The sequence below is a fragment of the Anguilla rostrata genome, chromosome 12 (assembly GCF_018555375.3).
Source record: "Anguilla rostrata isolate EN2019 chromosome 12, ASM1855537v3, whole genome shotgun sequence".
Lineage (NCBI taxonomy): Eukaryota > Metazoa > Chordata > Actinopteri > Anguilliformes > Anguillidae > Anguilla > Anguilla rostrata.
In genome coordinates this window covers 29,376,100-29,391,099 of record NC_057944.1, presented here as the reverse complement: position 1 = coordinate 29,391,099, position 15,000 = coordinate 29,376,100, and the positions used below count along the sequence as shown (strand labels likewise).

The 15,000-nt window shown below is 44.1% G+C and overlaps 2 protein-coding genes and 1 long non-coding RNA gene across 4 annotated transcripts in view; 2 read left to right on the top strand and 1 right to left on the bottom strand.

Moving 5' to 3' along the window:
• The window catches only part of dpf1 (double PHD fingers 1), a 40,397-nt gene extending 36,316 nt beyond the window's left edge, over nt 1-4,081 (bottom strand). For both annotated transcript variants that reach the window (XM_064303779.1, XM_064303778.1), the window contains exon 1: nt 3,946-4,081. In XM_064303779.1, coding sequence (XP_064159849.1) covers nt 3,946-4,055 — 110 coding nt within the window. In that variant the 5' untranslated portion in view covers nt 4,056-4,081. The remainder of the gene's footprint in view (nt 1-3,945) is intronic.
• Nucleotides 2,406-7,795, top strand: LOC135237054 (uncharacterized). Its single transcript, XR_010324736.1, has 3 exons — nt 2,406-3,490; nt 6,472-6,567; nt 6,684-7,795. It is a non-coding gene; the product is annotated as an uncharacterized LOC135237054 (long non-coding RNA).
• Nucleotides 7,796-9,424: 1,629 nt separating this feature from the next.
• The window catches only part of si:ch211-11n16.2 (zinc finger FYVE domain-containing protein 1), a 15,280-nt gene continuing 9,704 nt past the window's right edge, over nt 9,425-15,000 (top strand). The window contains exons 1-4 of the mRNA XM_064303763.1: nt 9,425-9,797; nt 11,163-11,673; nt 12,659-12,876; nt 13,581-13,687. Of these exons, the coding sequence (XP_064159833.1) occupies nt 9,681-9,797; nt 11,163-11,673; nt 12,659-12,876; nt 13,581-13,687 (953 nt within the window). The 5' untranslated portion in view covers nt 9,425-9,680. The remainder of the gene's footprint in view (nt 9,798-11,162; nt 11,674-12,658; nt 12,877-13,580; nt 13,688-15,000) is intronic.

The following is a 15,000-nucleotide window of genomic DNA, read 5'->3' as shown; positions in this document are numbered from 1 at the left end:
CACCTCTTCCTCTCCCATGCCTGTCCTCCAGAAAGGCACACAGTGTTGCACGCACCCACTCCTCAGCAGAAGTGCCTGCAGCCTGAGGCAATTCAAAATGGAGGCACTTCAGAGTGCACTGTGGAGGATCTACTGAGCAATCCCCCCGCCACGGCCAGCGCCACCACACCAACATTACGGGATCCAGTTGGGAGGGACCAACTGCAGCTGAGGGCCTGTTCCCAGACCATTGTCCACTTTGTGTGTGTGGAGGGGGACAGGATGGTGGAGATGCAGAAATTGGGATAGCTGATTGGGGTTTTTGGGGGGGGGGGTGGTTATGGTTGCAAAGGGCACCTGTGCTTTACAAAAGAAATAAAGGTAAATCACTGCAGCCAAAAGGGCACTTTATGACTCACAGGGCAAAAAGGCGGGGGCTGGAGCCACAGTTGGCCCCCTACCTGTGCACGTGTCTGCCCTGGTCTAACTAAGAACCCACCCTCCTGTGCTGCCCCACTGTGAGGTCACAGTGTAGCATCAGACAACACACAGAGACGACGCCGGATCAACTAGTGCACCACTGCAACAAAATGACTGACAGATAGTTAGGTGGCTATGCAGAAATAGGTCATAGAGCTAAAAATACCTATCCATGTCTCTCATCTCTCTCTGAGAAGACAAAGAGCACGTATCTGAGGGGGAAAAAAATGGCGGCAGGGGCCACCAAAGCATTGCCCCTGCTGCTTGAGATACAACGCTCGGGCAACGTTACGACTGGGAGTTGGAAAAAAAAAAAAGAAAAATGAAAATGAGAGACAGAGAAAGAGAGAAAGGGAAAGAACAATCTAGAAGCGAAGCGGCGGAGGCTTCCAGTGCACTCCGTAGGCCTGCATAAACAGGGCTCCTGAGCACAGAATTATATAGAATTCATTTCTTTCAAATCAGTGAGGCAAGACGGAATAACTACCAGATCAGTCAGCACACCGCCGCACCCTGCTCTGCGAGGGGAGAGAGAGAGAGCAAGAGACAGGGGGAAGAAAGAGAGAGGGAAATACAGAAGCATGTGAGAGAGAGAGGGAGAGAGAGAGAGAGAGAGAGAGAGGGAGAGAGAAAGAGAGAGAGAGAGGGGAGTGCAAGTGAGAGGGGAGCAAGAAAGACTGATGGAGATTAAAAAGTGTGTGACAGATAGGAGAAGGAGAAAGATACAGAGAGAGGAAGAATGAGATCATGACTACGGCAAGGTGGTAAGAAAGAGAAAGGAAGACGCAGAAATACAAGAAATATGGAGGGAAATCCAGACCAATCAAGCATTTTAAATTGAATTGGAGAGAGTCGGGCGAGACAGAAAGAAAGAGAATGGGAAAGGGGGAGGGCGGGGGGAGGGGGGGAGATTAGAGGAAGACTAATCCTATGGAAAAGGTTAAGGAATGCTCAATGGGATGGGCTTTTCCAGACTCGTTTACAGACCTCAGATCAGACTGCGCCCCTCTGAGACATAGAGAACCCTGCCTGGAGCATCACGCTGGTCCGAGGAGAGTCTCTCTCTCTCTCTCTCTCTCTCTCCCTCTCTCTCTCTCTCCCTCTCAATACTTCAACATATGAAACAGTCAACAAAGAATAAATATGTGATCACAATACCTAACAAGTAGGCCTATATGGTTTGTATTGGTAGAAATTGTTGGGATAGTAGCAAGTCGAAATGTAGTTATATGGTGTGGTAGTGTGGTCATATAAGTAGTACTGGTTGACGTGTTACTCCGGTTGGAGTGTTATTTGTAGTCGTAGCAACAGTACAATTTTTGTAGTTCTGTAGTTGATTAGCCATATATAAGTCCCCTTACATTGCCATCAAATGGATTAACATCAAAGTGGTGGGTGCCTTGCCTGTGGTCCAAGTATCACAATATAACAAATCATAATATAACTATAAGTCTGATTAATTCTTCTGACATGGCCTTGCACGGGGCTCTTGACTTGTCTTCTTACTGCCATGTAAAGTGTTCTGAGCATGTCAAGGTAGGCTGTTGGTAGGCTTCGTGCATTCATGTGGGATAATGGTTCCCCAAATCGGAGATTCTTCCACAGTCTGATCAAGAAGTGATCAGCGAATCACACCACAGACCGCGAGACAGACATCATAATGCCCATATTGATTGACAGCTAAATAGAGTGACACCCTCCAGCAGACTCCACCTGCCTTTGAAACAGCAGATGTTGCATTTCCACCAGGGACACCCTAAAAACCTTTAAGTTTTTTTTTTCTTTTTTTTCCCCAATGTCTACGGTCTCCAGTCTCACCTTACAACAGCACCGAAACCTGAAGTGCCACATAAAATCACGTATATATCCTCGTTGAACCATTTCTATTTCTTTGATTTAATAGCTTAAATAATCGATTATATATCTTATCTGTACGTATCCAGGAGAGGCGTCCACCTGGTGTACAATTAAGAAACACATCAGTCCCGCGTGGCGTGCGGCCACACCGTTTACCGGCCGGTCATCATACAGCGCGTGTTCACGGGTGGCTGGGTTGTTGCTGTCACCCCCTTCTATCGTTGCTTAATTTGGCTTAAGTATGATATCTACATTTTTGTCCGAAAAAGTAGCCAAGGCTACTTATTAATATCATCACAGAATCTGCCTTCATTAACTGACTGAGAAGAAGATGCATAGACGCTTTATTTTGTGTAATGTCAGTCCCCGACAGCAGGATAAAACCTCTTTAAATACCACAGACAATCCCCGAAACAACCTAGTATTCGTTTTTGAAGAATACCAAGAAATGTCGCCTGTCTGCATTATAAATGCGCTGTGGCACAGTCAGCCGCGACTGCATTTTTGCATCGCAGTGCACACAAATCCAGGTAACATCTGGTCGGCTTCCGCCGAAATACGCTGACTTTCTTTGTTACAGGTAGGCATTTAAAATATAGTTATTTGTTAGAGCACAAAAATCCTCAAAGATAGCGTTTACGGAAACCTAAGCCCACTACTTGGTCGCAGGTAGGCTATATATTAACGGGCGAACAGATGCAAATGCACATCTTGGCAGCTAGCCTGTGCAGCCTGCCGCACGCTGGATTTTTTCTTGTGTCAGACGGCACAAAGGATTCGGATGTGAACTTGACGGAATGTTCACCATTGTAACGCGGCTGTCTGCTGCCCCGCTGCACTTAGCATTTCGTGCTCGCAATTAGGCTGCTGCAAGGGCAAATACACCATCCGGACCCAATACCAAAAGTATAGCACCCATAGCCAGATACTGCACAACAATTGGTTATATTGTTATATTATTACCATATAATATAAATAGGGTGAACAAAAAGCAAACGTAAGCAATGCTTACTCTCAAAACCACTAAAAACATTGCTTCACCACGATTCAATCCGTAAGCAAACGTAGGAGGCTGTGCGTATTTAAGTAATAATTAATAACCGGTGGAAGATGACAGACGGGACGTAGTCCAGGTACCTGTTTTAGTGCCTCTATCGCAATCCATCACGCACAGGTAAATGAACCTCCGAATCAACATTCTTTCCATAGCATGCTTTGGATGCGGAAAAATGCGAATGCAGTCACAACAGACAACCAAGCATTTCCCACTGTAATCTATACATTAACAAGAGATGCCGGGTCACCTAAATTGTACTTTAACATTCCACCATATCGCTTATGTGCATGGCTTAGCCCGCTTGGCGTGATTAGCAAATGCTAGTCAGATATCACTTCAGCAAAGCATCTCTCCGCAAAATCCAGTTCATGTAAGAAATCGACTCCACTGTTACTTTCCTCCCTAATTCCAGATTTATAGAATTCACCCTAACTGCAGATGGCATTGGTACTTTTAACTACGTCTTGCCATTGTCATTAAAAATTCACAAAAAATTTAAGCAAACTGACAGCATGTGCTAGTTGTACTATGCATGGTAAAAAATCAAGAACCATATAAATATTTCTACTTACGATTTCAGAGGGTTTTGAACCACTGTGGCCATTTTGATATAGTATGATACAATGTAACACTGCAGATCCCGGTATTGTACATGTAATATACCAGTAATTTTCAATTTCATTCATTCTCTGGGGCTGCGGCTGGAGCAGGCAGCCAATGGGAAAGTAAGCGTTCTTTAGTCCGTCTTGGGAAATGTAGTTTTTGCACACGCCGGTGTGAAACAAGGTGAGGAGCATTGTACTACAAGTACCAAGTGTAGCGCGTTTGACAGTATAACGGTCCCGCCTCGGACTTGTATGGATAAGCCAAAACATCTACTGTAATGTCAAGGTTGGGCCATTGGACTGCCAGTCTGTATATCGCCCTCCGCTTTTATAGGAGACTACGCAATTTTTCCATTTCTTGCAAGTACACCGATATATCTTAAGGGCGAGGCTATGTAAGAAGTAATCTGGAACGAGATTATAATTGGGATTATTTTGACAGCACCTGTACTTTTATTCAGGTGAAAACATGTAATTATGTAATCAATAGTCATTATGAATTTAATGCGCAATTACGAAATTGCATTAATTTTCGCTTGTATGAATTGAGTGTTGGATCCAAGTGATGGATTTGCACATTTTCATCTATTTCAGTGATTTATTTATTTATGTTTTTAGTTTTGTGCCATTGCAAGAACAGTCATTAATGTTTCTTCTGCCTCTACTGTTTCAGCCAGCAAAATAATGATCATTCTCTGGATGTGTGAGACAGAGGAGGGCGTTCCTTGAAATCTGTTGTTCTTTCTGTAGTTTCCTCTTTGTAAAATATATATATATATATATATACACACACACACACACACATTCCTATTGCATCTTGGAAACATGATAAACGCCATGTCATACCCATGGGGGATAATTATTGTGGATAACTTGTGACATGTGATAAACAATTAAAGTGTCTTCTGTGCTAGATACATATTTGATACATGCAAATGGCCAGTGCTCAGGAAAGCACAATGTTTAGACTCAGCTTTGAAGAGTGTGCACTCCAAGGTCCGCATCCATTCTGTACAACTGCCCAGATCACTCCTTTCCCCCGTGATCCTCACCGTTGGCCAGCGCTCAGCTTGTCATGCACATTCTTCACATCTTGGCCAGTGAGTTGAAATTAGTGAGTATCAAAACAGCAGTTTGGGAAGCAACCTCAATATCATCACGCTCAGCAGTAGCACAGACACTTTCTAATGAGAATATTGCATGGTCAGAAATCCATTCATCCATCCGTTGTCTATGCCCGCTTATCCTGTGCAGGGTCGCAGGGGGTGCTGGAGCTTATCCCAGCGTGCATTGGGCGAGAAGCAGGAATACACCCTGGACAAGCCGCCAATCTATCGCAGGGCACGCACACCATTCACTCCTGCACACTCATACCTATGGGCAATTTAGAGTCTCCCATTAGCCTTCCTGCATGTCTTTTGTCTGTGGGAGGAAACCCACACCAACATGAGGCGAACATGCAAACTCCACACAGAAAGGCCCAGGCTGGATTTGAACCCAGGACCTTCTTGCTTCTTGTCCAGCCTTGAATGAACACATTGTTGATAAATAGCTTCATGGCTTGGAATACATAGTTTACATTATAGGCACAGAGTTATATTTAAATTTGAACACAGATACTAAACTAATATGGACACCCTATTAGTAAGCACATTTGAGGACATTTATTTGTGACAGCCTGATCAGGCATTCTCATCGGTATTACAGGCCCTCAAAACACAGTTCTGAGAATCCCTCGTCTGCCTCCCAGATCCCAATCCACATTGAGTGACAGCTCAAGTGACCTATAATGGCTCTGATGCTGCAGCATTTGTGGGATGTGAGCTGCAGGCATCTGATGACAGATCCATACTGCAGGGGTTAGCAGAGCTGGCCTTTGAGGGCCAGACGCTCACACGTCTAGAGTTGAGGAAACAGCTGGGCTCAAAAGAGTAGAAGTGTGTTCAACCATCAAATAAAGCAATTCTGGTCTGGCCGAAGCTCTCTTTGGATCGAAGGCTTTTTTGTTGATAATTTAGCTTTCCTAAGGCATTCTGAATAATTTTTTATTTAACCAGGAAAACACATTGTGATCTCTTTTGCAAGGGGGACCTGAAATTATACCTTTATTATGTGGCATGTCTGAAAGTGAATGAAAAAGAAAAGCCAGGACTAGCAAGGAGCTTTCATCAGGGTGAGGCAGGGCTAACTGAAGGCGGTACATTGTGTGTGTGTGTGTGTGTGTGTGTGTGTGTGTGTGTGCGTGCATCTATATGTTCTCTGTATTTATCTATATGTATGCACGTGTGTGTAAACTTGCCTCTATGTATTTATTTGTGTATTGAATTGACCATCACCTTACAACTTCTTTACACCAGGAACACCAATGGAGTTTACTAGCGTTCCACATGAACTTTAAATCTGTATCATTAACTTATCATTAAACAAATTCAGTTAGTTTGTCAATTGAGGTTGTCCACTTTGCTGGTTTTTGTTTTTTTGTTTATTTTGCAGTTCAGAGGATGCACTATAAGTACACATATAAATCCTGTCTGATTGCAGCCCTCCAGCACCAGAGCTGGATAACACTGGTGTGCATCTCTATCACAGGTGGGGACCATCTGTCTCCAGGGACTGTTTCCCCACAGGTGTTTGAGGAATTATTTTAATTATCCCTTGACTAATGACTGGAATAACCTGGTAATTTTGTTTCTGCTCCAAATAAGGACTTCAGGCCAGCAGTGAAGATAGAAATCAGAATGACAAATTGGGACGGACTGAAGAAGACCAGTGATGCACCTTTCTTGTTTCATTCAGCAACAACAAGAAACACTTTGATGAATGTTTCCTGCTCTTGGTCTGCCAATATGATGGGGCTTGGCCTGCTTCTTAAAAATTCCTGTTAAACTCTCAACCACTAGAATTTCTGGTTGGATAAACTCTAAAAATTTTACATTTTAAAGAATAAAGTTAACGATAATTAAATATACTCACCATCTAATTGAGGTGTTATCTTCACATTCAGCCATTTGTTTTGGTAAGGGAAAAAGAAGGGAAATTAACTGCCGATGTTAACATGGATAAAATATAACCACACCTCCGGTATTTTTATTCATTTCCAAACAAACCTATGCTGGGCCACACTTATTTGTGAACTGAGCCATACTTTCCTGATCAAAGGGTTCACAGATCCTATGCTGACTGCCTCCCATGCCTCATAAGTGTATTGGCCCATCAAAGTTATCCATCATAAGCAGTCATAATTTCTTGTCTGTTCAGTTCAGTGGAATTTTCTAGCACCAGGACCGATAAACACCTGTCTAAGGGGAAAAAACAGATTGCCTGTCCTTAATATGCAACACCACAAGGATTGTGTACTGTATATTGCAGACTAAGCATATTCTAGGCCTGGATCACAACCCACAGCTGGTTGTAAATGTCAATCACCAAGCCATGAGAGGATGAGTCTATGAATTTGTCTAATAATTTAAAAAGGCTGAGGGATTGATATTATATTTTCACTGTTTCTCTGAAATCATCTCCAAACCTGGTCTCATAATAGAGGACTACTCATGAGAGACAATACCTAACATCTTATGAGAGAAAATAAAGTATATTTTACAGCCAATGTCCAATAACAGGGTCAATGATATGATAGTATCTCATCAAAAATACTTTAAGCATAAAAAAGACAAGTTACTCATACACAAAGTGTACACTCTCAAGTATAATATTATAATATATTGTATTATGATTTTCAGAAAGATTCAGATGGTTTCTCCTTCACAGAACTATTCGTTTTTCCAGCAGCTCATCTACGAATTAATCCTAATTTGCTTTTAAGGTATTGTAAAAGTTATAGATTTTTATCTAAGGGTATTTTACTCAAGTTATTTTAACCTATTTGCTGTTTAAAAACATATTAATAATCCAATTAAAATTTGTATTTTATCTCAGCAAAACAGACAAGAGAATGATATCTGTGCATGGCTTATAAATAGACAGAAATCTAATTGAAAATATCCTCATTTATTCTTGCAGAAATACAAAAGATTAGATTGTTTTTAGTAGTGTGCAGACAACATTCTTCTCTACTGGCTAGTAACTCAGCTCCATAAAACCGCATGTAATTTTTAAACATACATACAAGTCTCCTCATGACAGTCTTCCTTGTTTTTGATCTCAGTAGACTGACACAACAACGCTCTTTGTGGAATTCATGCATATATTATATACACAATGGCAGTGCTTGTTTTATAAATTGTTGTAAATCTGCATTGAATGTATATTGTACAACATTTTAACTCGTGTTTACCCATGTCTGCATCTCTGTATTATATTGTATGCCTGTCATGTAATCTATGGTGCCCCTGACAAGTTGGTTTCACTTTCGTATTAATTAAGTTATATTGTCTTCTTTGATGTTATATTGTTAGAACTGGAGGGCCATTAAACAGATGTCCTGATCCCAGGCAGTTTATAATATATTGCATTAAATACCACAACAACAGGACCAACAATAACAGTCTGTTTTAGATGTCATTATGTTTTATCACATCACGTTATGTTTAAAAATGAAAATAGTAAATAAGCAAGTAATTTAACACAGTCCTGATTAAAAACAGACTTCAGTAGACTTCTCAGTGAGAGTGAACGATTTAAATTTACAGTGTACATACAAGTCTATATTGTCACATTAAATCTATCTGGGCTTAATTTGCCCATGTGACCGTGTACTTGTCCAACTGGTGAAAAAAATAATTTTAAAAACCCTTCTCATTTATTTATCTTGAAAATTTGAGTAGAAATAACTGGAACCTGAAACATATAATTGTTAAAGAAGAGGCACTGTTTTTCTGTGCGTTTCGGGTGTACTGAAATTTCAACTGATTGCCTGGTCCAGGTACCGGGTCTCCTTCATCTCCGAATAAGGGGGAGATCATGGAGCAGTGATGGAATTTCACTCAGTGTCTACGGCTAACTGCTATGGCGCCACTTTGCTGCCACACTGACATGGGCTATTTATAGACCCACTGCTAACAAATATTTAATGAACATAGCAGTATGGAATAATTTTTCAACAGGATATGTAGTTGGTGGACTCACATGGAAATTCAAATAAACTTAAAAATAGGTGCTGTCATTTTTTGGTTATTCGAATAGTGATCATTTATGATAAAACATGGCAGGTATGTATTCACAGTACAAAACCGCAAATAATGTAAAAAGAGTAAATAATTTCACTATGTTTGAACGGCAATCGGTATTTCTAAAAATAGATTCTGGAATTCAACCAGTTCATCCAAAAAATAATGTAAGTTACAACAGAAAGATATGCGTGTATCAATCAAACCCAGCTCCGTGGCAACAAATTATTTGTTTAGCCAATCAACTTAATGTCATGATAATGACTCTTCACATCTTTTGGTCAAATTTCAATTCTACGTGTCTCCACATGGTGACGCTGCTGCATCAATTCGCACTGCGTGGTTCGCTCATAGAGGGTTCGTGACAGTGCTTGCTGGCTGGCTGCATGATTTATTTGTTTTGTTTCTCCCAGTGGTTCTCCTCAGCTCAGTTTCTCGGTTTCTCTCGATTGCTGCAATGGCTTGTGGGAAATAAGCATGGAAACGCTGCTTAATTGTTGTTGTCGCCACCGGCCTGAGCTTTAGTCCCAGCGCAGGCAGGAAGTGCAGACGTTCAGTTATGGTGTGAACCGAATCATGTCAGACTTGCTGCTGAAAGAGATGGACGGACTGTCGCTTTGTCACCAAAAACAGGATGAAGAGGAGGTCAGCGACAGGAGTTTCCTTTTGGTGGACGAACATGAAAATCTGCAGGTATAATGTTTGTTGACAAGATAGCTAGCTAGCCTAGCTAGCTTGCTTGCTAGCTAACTGACAAAGTCCACTGATACCACCCTCAGATAACTACGCTAGTCAACGACCTAGCTATTGTGAAATAATGCATAACTTGTTGACAAAGGCCGAGGTTGTCAACAATTTTGAACTTAGAAAGCACATTACTAACTAGCATTCAGGTAGATCTGGGCATCTAACTTACCTGTACGATTGGCGTACTTGCACACCAGCGTTAAGTTGTTAGCTAGCTACGCATCCATAGCTAGCTGTACAGTCGGGAGATATCAGCTGCTGTCATGTCGCGATTTAGCAAGCTACGACTATAGTGCCAGAACAATCCAACAAGGTGACGATGGCATTCACATCTTCCTGGACAGTAGCAGCTAGCAATTTAGCACCAGTAATATAGTGGTCAGTTATTTCCAAGCCAACCACTGTACGTTTGTCAGCATGTTGCAGTAGGAAAGGATACGTAGCCTTTAGCTAACGAGCAAACGTTAGCTAGCGAGTCTTACTTTTATTTTTACTTAGCCTAACTTAGTGTTAGCTAGCTAGCTAATATTACATTGTTGTGTGCATCAACACTTACACTGACTATTTGACTATCATTGTGATGTAACATCCACAGATAACTGACGCGATTATTTAAGTGTAAACAAGAAAAATAAGGTGTTAATAGGTGGCCCAACGTATTTTTCTTACTTGGCTAACGCTTGCTAGCCAGCTGGTTAAATAGCGTGTTTTGACAGTGATGTCATCCAAACACGTGAGGCTGTGGAATAACCACAAAGACTGCGTTTAGTCAGTCAATTCCGAACAATTCTGTCCAGATTTTGTTTAAAAAAATAGAAAGGAAAATAAATGCCTCTAGTGTCCGCGGAAATTAATTCCATTTACTCGCCGGTTAAGATTACTCGTGTGTCAGTTTTCTCTCAGTAAGCTTTCTTTGCAGTATATAATGCGTCGCTGGAAAAATACAAATTCAGCGACAGCGCAAAACTCGGCTGTCCCACTGGATGCGGGCGCTCTCATAAAGGTTCAACACAAAATAAAGCAGAACTCGTGTGGTAAAGTGTGTCCCCCGTGAGATATAAAATAATGGGATGTAATTTCAGTTGCTGTGTTTATTTTCTGTGGTTTCAGTGGTAAGAGATTTCCCCGATCCAACCACCTTCCTGCACCTATACCGTAATGCAACACATTTATTTACTTTATGAGCCCCCCGACCTCTATAACCCGCTCTCCGCTGACTCAACAAACATGGTTCTAACAGCGCTGCACTAACATTGTGGGAACGTTACCGCAACATGGCGGCGGTGTTTAAGCAAAGTTGGCCCCCTGCAGGTGTGTGACGAGGCGCAGTTCCTGGAGAAGCTGGGCTGCCGGGACGTCCCCAGCGTCAAGGTGGTGTCCATCTTCGGCAACACGGGCGACGGGAAGTCCCACACGCTGAACCACGTGCTGTTCGGCGGGGAGGAGGTGTTCCGCACCTCGCCCCTGCAGAGCTCCTGCACGGTGGGCGTCTGGGCGGCCTACGACCCGGGCCTGCGGCTGGTGGCGCTGGACACGGAGGGCCTGCTGGGCGCGGCGGCGGGCGGCGGGCAGAACCAGCGCATGCGGCTGCTGCTGAAGGTGCTGGCGGTGTCGGACGTGGTGGTGTACCGCACGCGGGCCGAGCGGCTGCACAACGACATGTTCGAGTTCCTGGGCCGGGCCTCGGGGGCCTACCAGCAGTACTTCACCCCGGAGCTGCGCGACCTGTCCACCCGCTGCGGCCTGGAGGTGCCCCTCTCCAGCCTGGGGCCCGGCGTCATCGTCTTTCAGGAGACGTCCCGCACCAAACTACTGGGACAGGGTACGCCAGCCTCCCGCCCGCATACACGCATGCCCACCTACACACACTCACACACACGTACACACACACACACAATATAACATAATATAATGACAAGAACAGGCCATTCAGCCCAAACAATGCTGAGTTTATCCAACACATACATACGTACACACTCACACACACACACACACCACCCCTACTATATCAGCGACGAGGCATAGTTTTGGAACTGCTCAGCCGATGAGTGGCTTGCAGGTTTGAATCCGGGGCGTAGCAGTGTCACTGTGCTCCTGTGCAAGAGACCTGCCCCAGCTTCATTAAGTCCTATGTCCAGCTGTGAAAATGGGGCATGTGTATCGATGTGTAAAACACAAGCTGTTAAAACCATTAGAAATGCAAGCTTCCCTCAAACAGGTATCATTAAGGACGTGGCTGAACGGCTATGTAGGAGGTTAATTGCTATGCAAAGTGTAGTGCGGAGTAGAAATTACCCCAGTAGGTGGAGGCCCTCTAGGTCTCGCCGTCTAATGTGTGAAGGAAACAGGTGGTTAGTAAACTGCTGTTATAGCCGTCACGGGAGCATTACTGAGCTTCATTATTCATGCCACAACATGGAGACTGTCTGTCAGATAAAATGGCTCTTAGAAGGTGCTGAGTACCTTGTTAATCTTCACATCCTCAAAAATGGAATTCCCAGTAACAGCGAAGTTACGTCATTTTAGCCATTTACCCAATCAGTACTGTGGTTTAGTCATAAGGAGTTTAAAGCAACCTCCCTCTGGTGTTCAAATGTGGTATTTAATGCCAAATTATATTTTTATGTGGTGGCTTTCACAATCTCAAAGCGCTGTGCAGTGAAGCTCACCTGAAGCAGGACAAACTAATTTACAGCACACAGAGCTGGCTGTGCTACCTCTCAGCCTGTGGCTCGGAGTGGACTTGCGCGGGGTTGGCTGACGCTGCCCACCTGTCCCTTAGCCCCGCCTCCTGTGTGTGTCCCCAGAGAGCGAGGTCCCCGGGCAGGCCGACGCCCTGCTGCAGAAGCGCTTCCACGACCTGGGCCTGCGCACGGAGGCCTTCAGCTCCGTGCAGTACGTGGGCACCCAGACCATCAACCCCCCCACGGACTACTCCCTGCTGCTGCGCGCCGTGCGCCAGCAAGTGGGCAACACCGCCACCCGCTCCCCCCGGCAGCCTGGCATCGTCTTCAGAGCCCTGCAGGTGGGCTCTGCGTGCATGTGTGAGAGTTAGAGAGAGAGTGAGAGAATGATAGTGAGTGTGTGTGTGTGTGTGTGTGTGTGTGAGAGAGAGAAAGTGTGTGTGTGTGTGTGTGTGAGAGTGCGAGAAAGAGTTAGTGAGATCGAGAGAGAGAATAAACTTGTCTGTGTGTGTGTGAGAGAGAGAGAAGTAACTTGTCTATCAGTGTGTGTGTGCGTTGTCAGATAGAGATTAAACTTGTCTATTTATCTGTATGTGTGTGAGAGAGAGATTAAACTTGTCTATTTATCTGTGTGTGTGCGGGTGTGTGTGTGTGTTAGAGTGAGAGAGAGAGACTTTGTGTGTGCGTGTGCATGAAAGAGAGAGAGATTAAATTAAACTTGTCTATTTATCTGTGTGTGTGTGTATGTGTGTGTGTGTGTTATGTTTCTGTTCCTGTATCTGTCTGACTGTATTGTCTTTGTGTGGATGTGTCACAGCACAGTGTGGTCTGGGTATGTGTGTAATTATGACAGTTACTGCATCTACAATAGCCAATACTGGTAAAAGCTTTCTTTTGGGCTCCTGCAGTTATTGTGAGGTACTGTTCTTTACCAACCCGAATCTCTTCATTATTCTGATCACACTCTGGAAATGAGTCTATATTAAAGATGGAGTAGTAGTCTGTAACCTTCCTGTGATGTGGCTCCACCCCTTCCTGTTCCCAGGCCCTGAGTGACAGGTTCTGTGGGGAGATCTCTGATGACAAGATGAACCTCTACTCCTTCTTTCCTGACGAGTACTTCACCTGCCCCTCCAACTGCCTCAGCTGCAAGTATGGGCTCCGTCTGCCTGCCGTTTTCCCTGTATTCAAGGTTTTTTAAGCCCCAAGATTAAGATGTATGCTTATGTTTTCAAATTTATGAAGGATTGCTGCTTGGTTAAAAGGCAAATGGCGGAAAACATGGTCTCCAAGACCAATACCATATGCTTCTGTCGGAGACAGTTTAAGAGCATTGTTACTTTCATATTTAAAACAAAAAACCCTGAGATGTAAAATCTCAACTGAATAAAACAAGCTTGATGTCATTATCATCATTTGTTTTCCTTGGTTCTTATAAGCGAAAACATGGGGATTTTTATTGCACAGGGCCTTTAAAGCAATGTGTTTCCTTGGTTCTTTTCACACTTTCTCAGCTGTTTTAAGCCCTTGTTCTGTACATTAGGGGGATTTGGGGAAAACCCCAGCCCTTGAGTTGTTGCTTCCGCGCGTCTTCAGCTCAAATCGCGCACGCGCAGAGCGACAGATAACGGTCAAAGAGTCCTTTCAGCTCCGAGCACAAAGCCCGCGTTTGTCTCGCATTAAAGCGGAAGGCCGTGTACTCATAACACCACTGCAACGCAGCGACACTTACGAAAGTGCGGCTCAGAAACTTGTGTAGGATGAAAAGCAGTGAGCAGCACCGGGTCTGCAGCCTATCTGGCCAGCCTGGCCGGGATCGCTGCCGCTGTGCTTTGGGTTATGAACACAACGGCCCGTCCGTTCGGCCGCGGGACAACGCGGAGACGCTCTGGAACGCTCCCCTCATCACCTACAACGAAACCTTTACGCCTGGTTATGAGGCTCGAGTTATGAAACTGTGTTCACACACTCGGGCGCGTCTGAATTATGTGCGGCAATGTGCATGATCTGATTACGCAGTCGCCGGCAGCCAGAAGTGAGCCCGGGAGCGCATCACGGCACGGCAATTTAACTGCAGTTTCACTGCGCCTGCGTTAAAGTCAGCTCCTCTCCACGAGCTGCGTGTTGGGTCAAAGGCCTGTGTGTGTGTGTGTATGAGAGAGAGATCTATAAAATGCATTACTCTGTCTGAAGTATTTACGTTCTCCTCACGTTTTCTGGATTAAAAAAAAAAAGTTCTATTTTATTTATGATAACGTGCTTTGTAAAAAATTTAAATCCCGTAAAAAGCAGCTGCCTTTCGTTGGCTTGTTGAGCGTGCGCTGTGAAAACGGTGTTGATTGGTTGTGAACTGAGCGCGCTCTCTCTGGCCCCCAGCCTGTGCTGTGAAAATGGTCTTGGTGACTGGTCGTGAACTGAGAGCGCTCTCTTTCTCTGGCCCCTAGCCTGTGCTGTGAAAATGGTCT